The sequence below is a fragment of the Saccostrea cucullata genome, unplaced genomic scaffold (genome assembly GCF_032062105.1).
Source record: "Saccostrea cucullata isolate Sc308-1 unplaced genomic scaffold, CSIRO_AGI_Scuc_v1 ctg1169, whole genome shotgun sequence".
Taxonomy (NCBI): Eukaryota; Metazoa; Mollusca; class Bivalvia; order Ostreida; family Ostreidae; genus Saccostrea; species Saccostrea cuccullata.
In genome coordinates, this window is record NW_026924063.1 from 182,184 (window position 1) to 195,084 (window position 12,901).

General features: G+C 31.9%; 1 protein-coding gene across 1 annotated transcript; it reads right to left on the reverse strand.

Moving 5' to 3' along the window:
* Positions 1 to 276: 276 nt before the first annotated feature.
* Positions 277 to 2,854, reverse strand: LOC134265627 (thrombospondin-1-like). The gene is made up of 5 exons (XM_062747855.1): positions 2,792 to 2,854; positions 1,735 to 1,920; positions 896 to 1,066; positions 627 to 791; positions 277 to 366 (listed from the first exon to the last, which is right to left on the reverse strand). Exons 1-5 carry the CDS (start codon positions 2,847 to 2,849, stop codon positions 287 to 289), a joined length of 660 nt encoding a protein of 219 aa, XP_062603839.1. The 5' UTR covers positions 2,850 to 2,854; the 3' UTR covers positions 277 to 286.
* Positions 2,855 to 12,901: the final 10,047 nt, after the last annotated feature.

Consider the following 12,901-nt stretch of genomic DNA (forward strand, 5'->3'; position numbering starts at 1 on the left):
CAAACAAAAACATACTTTGTTAGAATTTCCACGGAGGAGAAGATGACACAATTATTTTCAGCATAACAGAGTATTTACTCAACAATTTTAATTTGTTTCCTTTGTTATAGTTCTTAGGAGAAGAGGGTACACGTACAGTATACGCCTATCTAAGGATAGTAAACTGTTTCCTTTTTCATAAAACAATTTATAGCATTTATTGTAAAAAAAAAAGAATTACATGAAATATTAAGCACATATCTCCAATGGAATACTAGCTTACAAATATTTATGCCTTAAAATGTTATCAAGACCAAACAAGTCTCAAAATTGGGAATAAGAAAATAAACTCTTTTGTTGATGTAAACAGCCTATACCCAGAGTTGTCTGCAAAAGAAAAAGGAGACGATCAAAACTGCACATTAAACATGTATTGTAGATTTTATTTAATTGTAAGAGATATAAATCTTCGAATTAAAGATTAAAATTATTTTCTAGACTAAAATTGTAAATTTTTCTTTCAAATTAAGCAAACTTTTTGACTCTCTTTTCAAATAAAATATTTAAGATCTCTACAATCTAGTAAAAATAAGACCTTTGATCCGCTCAAACTAGATAGTACTCTAATTTTAATGCAATTGTTTTACCTGTCGTTTTGGATTGTACAGCTATTACGCAATCAATTTCGTCACTTCCGTCGTCACAATCAAGTTTTGCATCACATTCAAACTTTCGTGGGATGCAGAACTTAGCACTTTTACAAATAAAAACATCTGTCATACAAATGATCGGATCAAAATCTTTTGGAATACCTGTAAATATTAATCCATATTTGTTAGAAAGGTTAAATAAGTTAACCTAACTCGATGAAACACCTAATTTAATGATTCTAGACACTGTTAATTAATATTTCTACCTGGGCACGTTCTATTGTTGCAGATCTGTTGTTCAGAGTCACGCCCTCCACATTCCCTTCCTCCATTGGTCGGCTTTGGATTGTCACATTTCCGATGGCGCTTCTGAACACCACCCCCGCACATCACCGGACAGTTGCTCCATCTTGTCCACATGCCCCAGTAGCCATCCGCTGAAATAATGGGATAGGGATGAAAAAAATATCAATATTCACATCCTCTGTTTGTTTCTCCCTAAACTTCTTAGAGAATTTGTTCATGTTCATCAACTGAATAATTAACCAAGAACTTGTAAGATCAAGTTTCTTAAAAACATACATACATTAGAAAAGGAAAAAAATACCCCGCCATTCTTTACCGTTATATTTTTTTAAGAAATGGTATAAAGATTAAATCCTAAACATACTTTTAAGTGAAAAAAAAACATTTCCTGAGCCGGAGGCATCTCAACAGAAACATGATTTTCAGAAATGGAATTTCTATTTCCGTCCAAGGTAAACTAATTTATAGAGTCAAATTACAGCTTTTTGAGCGTAGATTTAACAATTTCTATACCCTCGCAACGGAGTTAAAGGGGATATGGTAACGCGCTAGGGTGTGTTAGTATGTGTGTAAGTTTGTCTTGTAAAAAACGGAAATGACGTCACTGTGATTTTCTAGAATGCTGTCATCATTTACAAATCTATAATAGATATTATGCTCTTTGTAAGATATGGAGCATGTCTGTTTCGCAGTGCTTTTGTTATCATCACATCTTCATGTTAAAAATACATGCAAAGACAACTTTTTAAAACATCCCATAATATTCCAAAACTAGAAGTACAAATACACAGTTACCTACCTGGACATTTGACCTCAGCTGAGCATTCCATGAGATCATAAAACAGATGTTGTGTGGTAATGCCGTTCATGATCCACTTTGCTGTCCTTGTAGAAATACCGGAGCCACAGGAGGCGGCACACCCAGACCAGGGGCCCCACTCTCCCCAGTGTCCCTCCACAGGTCTCCTCCCGTCACACTGATAAACTAAATAGTAAATAATCAAGTTATAAGTACCACTCTCCCCAGTGTCCCTCGACAGGTCTCCTCCCGTCACACTGATAGACTAAACAGAAAAAAGTTATATGTACATTCCAGCTCTCCCAAATTGTCCCCCAACAGGCCTCCTCCCGCCAGACTGCAAAACTTAACAGAAAATAAACAAGTTTTAAGTACCTCCCCATTCCCCCATAATGTCTTTCAAAAAAGACTTCACCCGTCAACTGAAAAACTATGAATGACCGTTTACTGGAAAGGGAATTCAAAAAACATTAATTTTTCAAAAAACATTCTTATCAAACCTTCCTCGAGCAAAATACTCAATTAGCTCCTGAACCTTATATACTGAGTATTTTACATGTTTTAAGAGCAATTAATTTCCACAATAGTTTGTTTAAAAAAATAACCAATATTAAAAGCCTTAATATACTTTTTCATCAATAAAGTAAAAAAAAAAGGATTAAAACTGTCATTTGTGAAATTATCAATAATGAAAATAGATATATCAATCGTAGACAAGCTCACTTTAGTCTCAGTCCTTTATAAAAAGAGGAAAGTAAAACTGAAATTATAAAATGAGCTTTGCAAGTTTGGTGACCCCGGAGCGTTTTTGAATTTATATTAATTTATATAAGTACTCTTAAAAGTTACTGAGTTTTAGTATTCAAAATTTATTTACTCTTAGCCGAGAAAATATGCACATATGTAATTATATAAATTTCATGAATTCTTAAATAATAAATAACTTTCATTACTATGATTCACTACCATAATTGAACTCTATAAATGCACTAAAAAAAAAAAGAATGAAATAAACGATCTCCTTTTCGCGATGTGTTTATATTACTTTTTAACTTACTTGTAGAAGATATAATGTAAATGGCAAGCATCCATCTCCGAAAGATTTGTCCATCCATGTCACATATTTCTATAAGATACAAGATTGTACCAAATAAATTAGATCTCATGGTCTTCTTTAACAAATTTTGTGTCTCCTTAAACTTCATCTCTAATTTCAATGTGTACCATGTTCTTTCATTAGCTTTTGTTACAGATTTAAATGTCAAATCAGAAATGTTGATCTGATCTTTAAATTTACTAGAGGCCGGTCAATAAATTGAATCAAATTTAATATTAAAAAAGAAAACAACATGTCCATCATAAAAATTGGATAATAAACTTTCCCCTAACATTTACAACGTACAACTAATAAGTTTATTTTGATTTTTTTGTATTATAAAGAAAAAAAAGCCCCAATGATTTTTTGAAAGGGCGATACTTTGTGCAATGTATAGAAAACACATGGTCCTTTATTTTGAACTATATCAGCTATCAATTGCTTTGAATGATATGATTCCTTAACATTTAAATACATTTTGTGTACGCATTTAATTACTATTTTTATGTTTTGTTCTAGACATGATATCAATTTCCGACTCAAAAACAGATGGCTGTAAGAACAATTGTTAAAATTTTAATGCTATATTCTAGCCCCGGAACCTCATTGTTTATGTCATGATATATACTAGGTCATTTGCTCCCATTCAAAAAAGAGGGATCTAAATGAAAAAAAAAACAACTAAAGAAATGGTTCAAGATGGTTTCCTCGCAAAATATTCAAATATCATTTAAAGCATTATGAGCTGCATTTCTGTAAATTTGATTTTGCTGTTAAAATATGCTGTTTTGGAAAATCTGTATACAAATGATTAAATAAATTGCAAGCATCACTACCGATGAAACAACGTTATGGTTTGTTAGTCTATCAAAGTCTTTAAATTTTAATGTAGCGAAATGAGGAAAAAATGTAATATTAACACATACCATTCTTTAGTTCTGTAAACATATTTACTTTCAAAGAAATCTTCAGAAGTTGACATCAATCATTTGTAAAATAACTCATTTTTAATTCTTTTTTTAAATCATATAGAAAATGTTACATTTTAAAATTGATTAAAAATCACAAAACTGTTTCAATCACTTAAAGTTATATACATTGAAAACTGTTTAATCCGACACCTGAATAATCCGACACACTGTAAATTCCGACGTCAAATTTCTTTTCCATTTTACTATTTTTCATGATTTTAACACTGAGCAATCCGACACCCTGTTCATTCCGACAAAAAATTCATCTCCCAGTGCATGTCGGATTAGACAGGTTTCAATGTATATCGCCAACATATGCCGGCAGAGAGCTGTAAGTTTTTGTTTTTTACTCGGCACTCAGGGTCATTGAAAAGAGGCGGATCTTTTTCGCACCAGCACCTACTGAGACACGGGACCTCGATTTATACGGTCTCATCCGAAGGACCGGTCCTCACTTCCTACAGTGGAATTCCAACCTGCGAAATAACTTCAAGGATAAATTTCTACTCCGCGACTCTAGAGCAGACATTCTTACCCATGCACCTGGAGGGTGACAATTTTTGTTTTAAAAAGCTGTGAAAATATCCAACATGTTAAAAACGAATTGAAATAATTTTTTAATTCCCCAACTTGATAAGTTTAGTTTGGTCTTACAGCTGATTTTACGGCCATTTGATACAATGATGTATAAAATCTACACTGCATGAAGGTCATATACAAGTTTAATATCGCAGAGGCATAACCTAAATGGATTACAAAATACATTTTGTATTCAAAGCAGCCTTTTTTTTAGGTTGAGGAATACTTTATTTATGCATCGTTAAAAACAATCGAGCTTATTACGTTTACTCTAATGCCCATCTGAATAGACAATGTTCAACTTGTTCTTTCTATAAACAAAATACAGTGGAATAAATTCAACAACTCTGAATTTCAATCAAATGATATATTTTATGGCAATAAACAATGGTTATGCATTGGAATAAACAATCGATAAAACATCAAGTAAACAATGGTCTGGTTAAAAATAATATACATTTTTCACTGTTAAAAATAATGACGCAACTATCACCGCATATAAAATGTATTCAAATTTTCTATGATGATGTCGTTTCGTAGTTTTTTTTTTCTTTATTTTTTAAAAGATTGTAAAAGAAAAACAAGTATCTTTATAATTGACATTCAAATCTATAGATACGGCATTTGTAATATTTACAGTTTGAGTATATTAATGGATACTTCTCTGAAGAACAGCTTAGATCCATTACGACGGTATGTATTAATATGAAGGACAGACCTGAAATAAAATACACATGTATAATATTTTCCAAGATTTTGTCATTGAAGTAATGTAACTTTTACTGGTCAAATCACAAAAAAATTGAGGTGCAATACCAGGCATTTGTGCAAGATACCAGAGGACAGCTAGTGTTGTGTATATAATTTTTTCGAAAATAATTTGATCAATTAACAAAATCATAAAAATTAGCGTTGTAAATTTTTTAAGACAATTAGAAACCAGTTAAGTAATCCCAAGTTTGAATATATTCTATATATTACGAAGATATGCAAAACAGATATCTGAAGAATGTTTCGTCTGACCTTAATCTGCACTGTTTGCTACAAATGTTCTATATTTTTTTCGCTTTAAAGTAAAGAAACCTAAGGACATCCTCTTTGTCTGGCAATGTTGGCTTGTTTTCAAAGGCTACAACGTGTTAATGAATACTATTAAAAGCACTACTTTTTTTATTTGAAACTGTAACAGCTGATATCCTGAAAATCTGATCACGGAAACACAATAAAACATGTGCAGATTTAAAATTGTACCCCTCAAGCTATCATACATATTATAAACTATAAATAATTTCAAGGTCTACCTGATTTTGCAACATCAAAAAAATATGTTAAAGCCATAAATGGCGTATTTACAATGAAAATTATTAGACTAAAATTATAAGAACTTATTTTTTGTATCATTACTTTATATAAAGATAGAACTTTTCCGTAAATTACAAAATCTAAGTCAATTGTGTTATAAAGATATCACAATTTAATTTGGATTTTCGGAATTTTCTCCGACTCGGAAGAAAATACAAAAGATTTAAATAACACATTACAGAGAAGATAAAATCGTATTATTAGATGAAACGAGGTGTTCTCCGTGTTCAGAATTGTATGAAAAGCTTTAATTTAAATATATTAACTTTTTTTCTTTACTTAATTTTGTATTTTTCAAAAATATTTTTTTTGATCAGTTACGCCATATATGGCTTTAACTTTATTTTTACTGCAAAATGATATTGATTTGTGGCGGATCTGTGTGGGGAGGTTTTGAGGTCTGAAGGTGTGTGTGTGGGGGGGGGGGATGGGAGGGGAGTGAAGGTGTGTGTGTGTGGGGGGGGGGATGGGAGGGGAGTCCACAGCACCCTCATATGAAGAGGGTAAATTGTTTCCCTGGAGGATTTTTAAAAAAAAAATGGCTAGAACTGGTGCATATTTTAGCAATTTAGATTGAACCTTTTTTATAGTTGTTGCTTTGACTGGCTCCTGCTGGATAAGTGGACATATATGTTACTTGTACTTAAATGTATAAAGTTGTATAAACTTGGATTCGTTCACTAGGTTTCAGTGGTTTTCATTCTCAATGTAAGTCGAAATTACCTATTTAAAAGTTTATAAAATCATAACTTCCATCTACACGACTCTGCTTAAGGAATTTCCTTAATTTCAGGATGGTTTGAGGACGGTCATTTCATTCGGAGGGGGGTTGACAGTTTTGCAAAAAAAGAACATCTGTACTCAAAAATGTTGAAAATTAATAATCTGACCTCGACTGCCAAGAAAACAATTGGCTCAAAAGAAAGCAAGTTGATGAAACCTGGATATTAATACTCTCGTTTGAAGTCTTTATTGCGCAAGCTCCATGGTTGATACACTGACCTTTTTCGGCAAGTACAACCTGGTATAAATTCAAAAGCTGATTTGACGTTTTTGCATAATGATTGTTAGATCATTTTTTACACACACAATTGTTTACGAATTTGTCAGTTTTTTTTCCCCCGATGATGTCAAAGGACAAACGGCTGTTGGGACTGTTCGACAAGTATGCTCACTCCTTCAAGAGATCTGATCCCACTTCTGATGATCTGAGAATTCCATGTTTGACCCGCTTCCGACTCGTGTCGATGGAGCTTAAATACTGTTCGTTATCTCTATTTTTATGCAGTTCAGCAGAAAAAATGATTTCAAAAATACTAAGTATTACTCTAAAGCTATGATTAAGAACAATGCCGTAACTGTGGGTTGATTGTTTATGACAGCTGCGTGCACCTTAGTGGTCCTGGAGAGGGATTTTCTTTTAGGTGCTAGACTCACTCTTTTGAGTCTATAAGGAATACTATCTACTCAAAGATATCAATCGGTGCCCCTCGGAGAGTTCTCAGGGATAATCAAAAATCTATTCGAATACCCTTGGGTACCATATGCGTCTCGTTATTAGCAGATTTATTTTTGTTTTCATATAAAGTAGAATTGCGCAATTTTATACGTGAAAAGAAGAATACACTTATTGTTGTCTTCAACTCGACATTTAGATAAATCGACGACGTATTGTCAATTAACAATGGTAAGAACTGCGAACGATAGTATTGTTCTCCCGCCTACCTCCAAGTCAATTTTCAAAAGTTAACATATTCGATGAATTTTTAATATTTTTTATAGATAATTATATGAATTTTCATAAAACATTACTTTTTTGGGAAAACAAAGAGAGATAACTCTAAAATTTGTTAAAACTTGTGTTTTTCACTTTAGAAATCAATGGAAAACGAAAAATATTTTTAAGACATCTTTCCCCCCCGTGTCACAAAAATTCCTTTTTACAGGTAATATGGAATGGTATTTCACAAATTCATACCAAAGCTTTTTGTGTGACACGGGAGGGAACATATATTTATTCACAAAAAAAGATAAAACTGCTTATTTTCCACCAATTTCAAAGCGATATACAACTGAAACATTATATTTTATTGAAATATTTATGTTTTATTTATTTGCCTAAAACATAAGAAAAGATATAAGGAACATTTAATCATATCCAAGACTATTTCAAAATACAGTGATGCTTGAAACTCCGATTTCAATGGAAAAAAAATCGTATACCCCCCTTTTTTCAAGAGCTGGAAGTATGGATAATTTACTGTTTAGCGCTGGTATTAAGACGATTTATCAATTACCATTGAACTGTTATTTGTATTAAACAAAGATTTTATGGCCAAATTGCTATTCATATTGAATTAAATGGTTCCAAAATGTAGGCGGGAATCGAGAGTTAGCGTGCGTGTTTCTTTCCATTCTCATGTCGATGCGATATATCCCGTGGGCTCGAAATAAAAGATACCACAGAATCTGAGACATCTATTTAAAATTTGGATATTTTACTTAAAACAGTCCTTGATGATAATCTAACAACCAAGAGCTCTATGATAAACGTGATGACTTTGACTTTTCAATTGTCAATCTCCCTTACTTATGCAGCAATATACCATCATCACCTGTAGACGTAGTTTATATATCTCAGTTGATTCGATAGGCAAGACCATGCTTTACGTATGAATAATTTCTAAAAAGATATAATGTATTGACATTATATTATTTTATATATAGTATTGAAACAAGAATATCAGCAGTCTCGTTTAAAGTCATCATTTGATAAGTTGTATGGTTGATACAATGACTTTGTCAGCAAATATAATTTATCATTGAGTCAAATGCTGACTGACGTTTTTCATACTACATGTAATTGTTAGTCCATTATTTATACACTGAATTGAAAACGGATTTCCCTGTTATTTCCCGATCATGACAAGGAGTACACGACGGTTGTGAACGGTCGGTTGGGGATGCTCACTTCACCATGGCATCTGATCCCACCTCTGATGATTTGGAGGTCAGTGTTTACTCTGCTCCTATATATGTCTTGAATCTCATATGGTATATATCTAAAATTGATATTTTTATGGAAAAAAGGGACTAATTTTATTCCAACGCAAATTTTGGTCTTTTCATGATGAATAATACACCAAATCTCCAAAATCAATATTTTCATTAATAAAAGCAGAGACTGTAAAATATTACCGTGAAGCATTCGTAACAGATGCAGTTTATCCTGTTATCCTGTTACTAAATGTTTGAGGCAGAAGTTAAAGATCAAGGTCGTCAAATAGCGCGGAATGTATAAATGGAAAATACGGCAACTCGATGATTACGATGAATTGAATACATTCCACATATGAGTTCAGCTATGGTATTCAAGAACGAGTCAGTTGTCATGTTCTTTTTGGTCATTCTTTTGGTCGGTAACCCAGATCTCCTCATAGTAAAAGGTAAGATATTTTGCATCCATTTTGAAAATAGATCAGTTTAATTAGATATGGCCGTTTTATTTTGGATACAAGAATAGGTCAAGAATTAAAAAAAATACGGTTCCAAGTCATCAATGCCTACTTCTACTTAAAAAGATCAAAACACTTTCTTTTTGCCATAAAAAGATATTACCATATAAGTGTCAATCTAATGATATTATCAAACTGTCATAAATAATTTCACTAGTACAGACATTGATATTACCATATAAGTGTCAAGCTAATGATATTATCAAATTGTCATAAATAATTTCACTAGTACTGACATTGATATTGGCTTATTCATTTTCTTAAATTTTCTGGATGTATAAGGTATCAGTTATAATTTTTATGTGCTTCGTATATTTCAATTGTTCTTATTTTAACATATGTCAAAGTCGTCATATATTGATACAAAATGTTACAAAATCAAAACGTGTTAATCGTTTACTAAGAGAGAAAAGACACTTTTTTTGAGTTTTGGGTCAAATTTCTATTTAAATTGGAAGATTTTAAAAGCTTAAATGATTGCAGTTTGTTAAAAAATCATCATTAATTGAGGTGTTTTAAAGCTTAAACTTATTATTAGTAATTTGTCCTAAATTTGAAAATTTCTTCAAGTTCTGAATGGGTAAAAAAAATTAACTAAATTCATTGTTCTATACTAATTTTGTTAAGCAGAAAAAAATGATAAATTGAAATGCTGCCGTTCGACCAAAACACAGACTCTTCTAGATTTCAAACTCAGTTCACCATATCTATTGAAGTTTGTACAATCAATTGTTACGAGGAAGGAAAAAATAATCTTCTCATAAATCCCTTACATATAAATTTATTATATAAGCAGATATACTTTGAAAATTTCATCTAGTCAGAAACTAGACAGGAATCCCTCCCACAAAGTGTGATATAGCTTTTAGTGGGGAGGGCGCAGAGTAAATAGAATTTCTGGGGCTCCCTTCTGTGGGCTTCTTTGAATCCATGAATGACAATGACACATATATCAAAAGAAACTCTTTTTTATAACGTGTTTTCTCTTTAATTTGTAAGAGTCAGTATCTATAGAATTCTTCATATTACTAGAATAAGCTCACTTCTCATTTGAAGAAAAAAAGTATTGTTAGTATTTCAAAAAGGCAAACATTTAAAAGACTACATGCACTGGAATACAGGTGGTTATCATAGTCTTGTGAATGTTGAAATTTTTCTTTGTTTGAAAAATTCTTAAAAATTAAAAGGCAAAAACATTATTTTAAATATTAATTCTATCACTTAAGGGGCAAGTGACTCTCAATGCTGGGGCTTGAATGGTAGATGTCAATATACATATGAACCTTGTATCGAATATAAACAGGGATACTGTGCTGGGGCAACCAATAGACAGTGTTGTGTTCGTGGTAAGCAATGCTACAATATAATTTGAGCACTGTAAATGCATAAAAAAGATTTCTTTATAATTTAAACCCGAAATTTACATATTTGAAAGATATCAATTTCTCGCAACGGGATAACTGTTTTCATATCAACTTGATATACATTAAAATTTATCATTACAAAACATGATGATTAGAAACGATTAAATCTAAATCTCATATCTCACAGTAAAACGGCTTGAGGATTTTAAATAGTGCTCCAATTTTTGATTTGGAGATTTTTTACGTTGTCATTCAAAGAAGTACTACCCATGATGAAATTCTAACTTTGATAATCATTTCTTTAATACATTTTTTGAAATTGTTTACAGGAGCGGATATTCAATGTTTGATTAAAGGTGGCACTTGCCAATATAATTCTTATCGCTGTAGCGGCCGATACCTGAGAGGTTTTTGTGGCGGAGGTTTGTCTCGCCAATGTTGTGTATAATTCCCTTTTATCTTGAAAATTAAACAAGTATGACTGTATCTTTCTGGATTTTTTTATGCATTAGGAATAAAGGCGGTTATGTAAAATATATAAATGTATTTAGCTTTCATTTTTTTATCCACTTCTTCAAGCATGACTCGATGAAACTGAAATATGAATAGAAAAAATTAATATACATTGTGCCCTCCATAATAATATAGTGACAAACCTAGAAAAAAGATGCTTATTTTTTTAATTTGATAGACCTACATCCCTTCGACTGAAAGATATATTTTAATGGAGAGACAATCCTCCTAATGTATTTTCGCCCTTGCGGGCGCAGTGGCTAGAGCGTTTGCTCTGAAGTCGCGGAGTAAAGAGTCGATCCTTACGCCGCGAACCCGAATCCCACGTTGGGACGTGAAGACCGGTCTATCGGACGAGATCGTATATAAACGGAGGTGCCGTGTCGCAGTAGGTGCTGGTACGAAAAAAACCCTTCATTCCTCAATGGCCCATAGTCGCGAGCAAAGGACAAAATTTTCAGCTCTCCACCGGCAAGTGGTGGTGTTTTTATATGTGTGAAAAATTCTCGAGAGGGACGTCTGGCCGAGAAAAAAAGTCAAAGTGAAAGAAAGCCCCTACCAACAAAATTGATTTAAAATCTTTGTAAATATTGGTATATTAATAACATGATAGTGTATATTCACATCAGAGCAGGGGTATCATTGGAGAGCATCGGCTCACATACTTCTTGTTTTTATTGTACATGTATACACTACGACGTGAAGTTATCTAGAGGACGTAGGAGATAAGATGATTACGTGAGTTTCTTGATATTTGCATTGTGATTCATGTAGTTTTTGTTTTAAAAAATATTTAAAAGCAAAAAGTAATGTTTAATCCGCTGTATTTTCTTTAAGATCTACTTATAATTGAATAAAATTGAAATTTAAGTGGTGACACTGATTTATCAAATTATATACTATTTCAACAATTAATGACATTAAGAAACAAATTCAGAGAGAATCAATTAAATAAGACCATATGTGCTTGAACGTCCCTTACATACATTTACTATAGTTAACTTTAATAAGAACTTTGATACTTCAATTTACTATGAAACGTTACTCTAGAACTTTTTTAAAGATTGAGAAAATTAAAATTTCTCTTTTACATTTTTGAAAAAAATACGTTAATATACAATACATAATTTTGTTGTTTTTTTTTTTTATTAAATCAGAAAATTACTTGTATGGTTTTAAAAAATAATATAGAATTATATGAAATACATAAAATACTTTGATTTTCTAAAGTGAAAACTTTTATCTCCATATGTTTCATAAGTAACTATGGTTAAAGGGTAAACTATAGTTAACTATAGTATTTTTTTGTTAGGGATAATCTCAGTTATCGAATTTGAAAAATAGCTACCAATATGTCGAAGAGATAAATGAACCATAATTATGGAGATAACGAACAGTATAATCAAGTTCAAAAGTCCATATAACAATACAAAATAGAACCAGAGCAATCAAGGACTTCCAAAACATCAGATGTGGGATCAGGTGCCATGGATGAGTAAAGTAAGCATCTCCTGACATCAGATCACACCCGCCGTGTGCTCCTTGTCATAATCGAGAAATAACCAAAAAATCACGTCTTCAATTCAGTGTATAAATAATGGACAAACGGATAGTATGAAAAACGTCAGTCAGCATTTGAATAAATGATAAATTGTATTTGCTTACAAGGTAATGCATCGATCATAGAACGTACGAAATGATGACTTTAAACATTTAAACAAGACTACTGATATTTTTGTTTATCAACTTGTTTGTCAATAATTTACC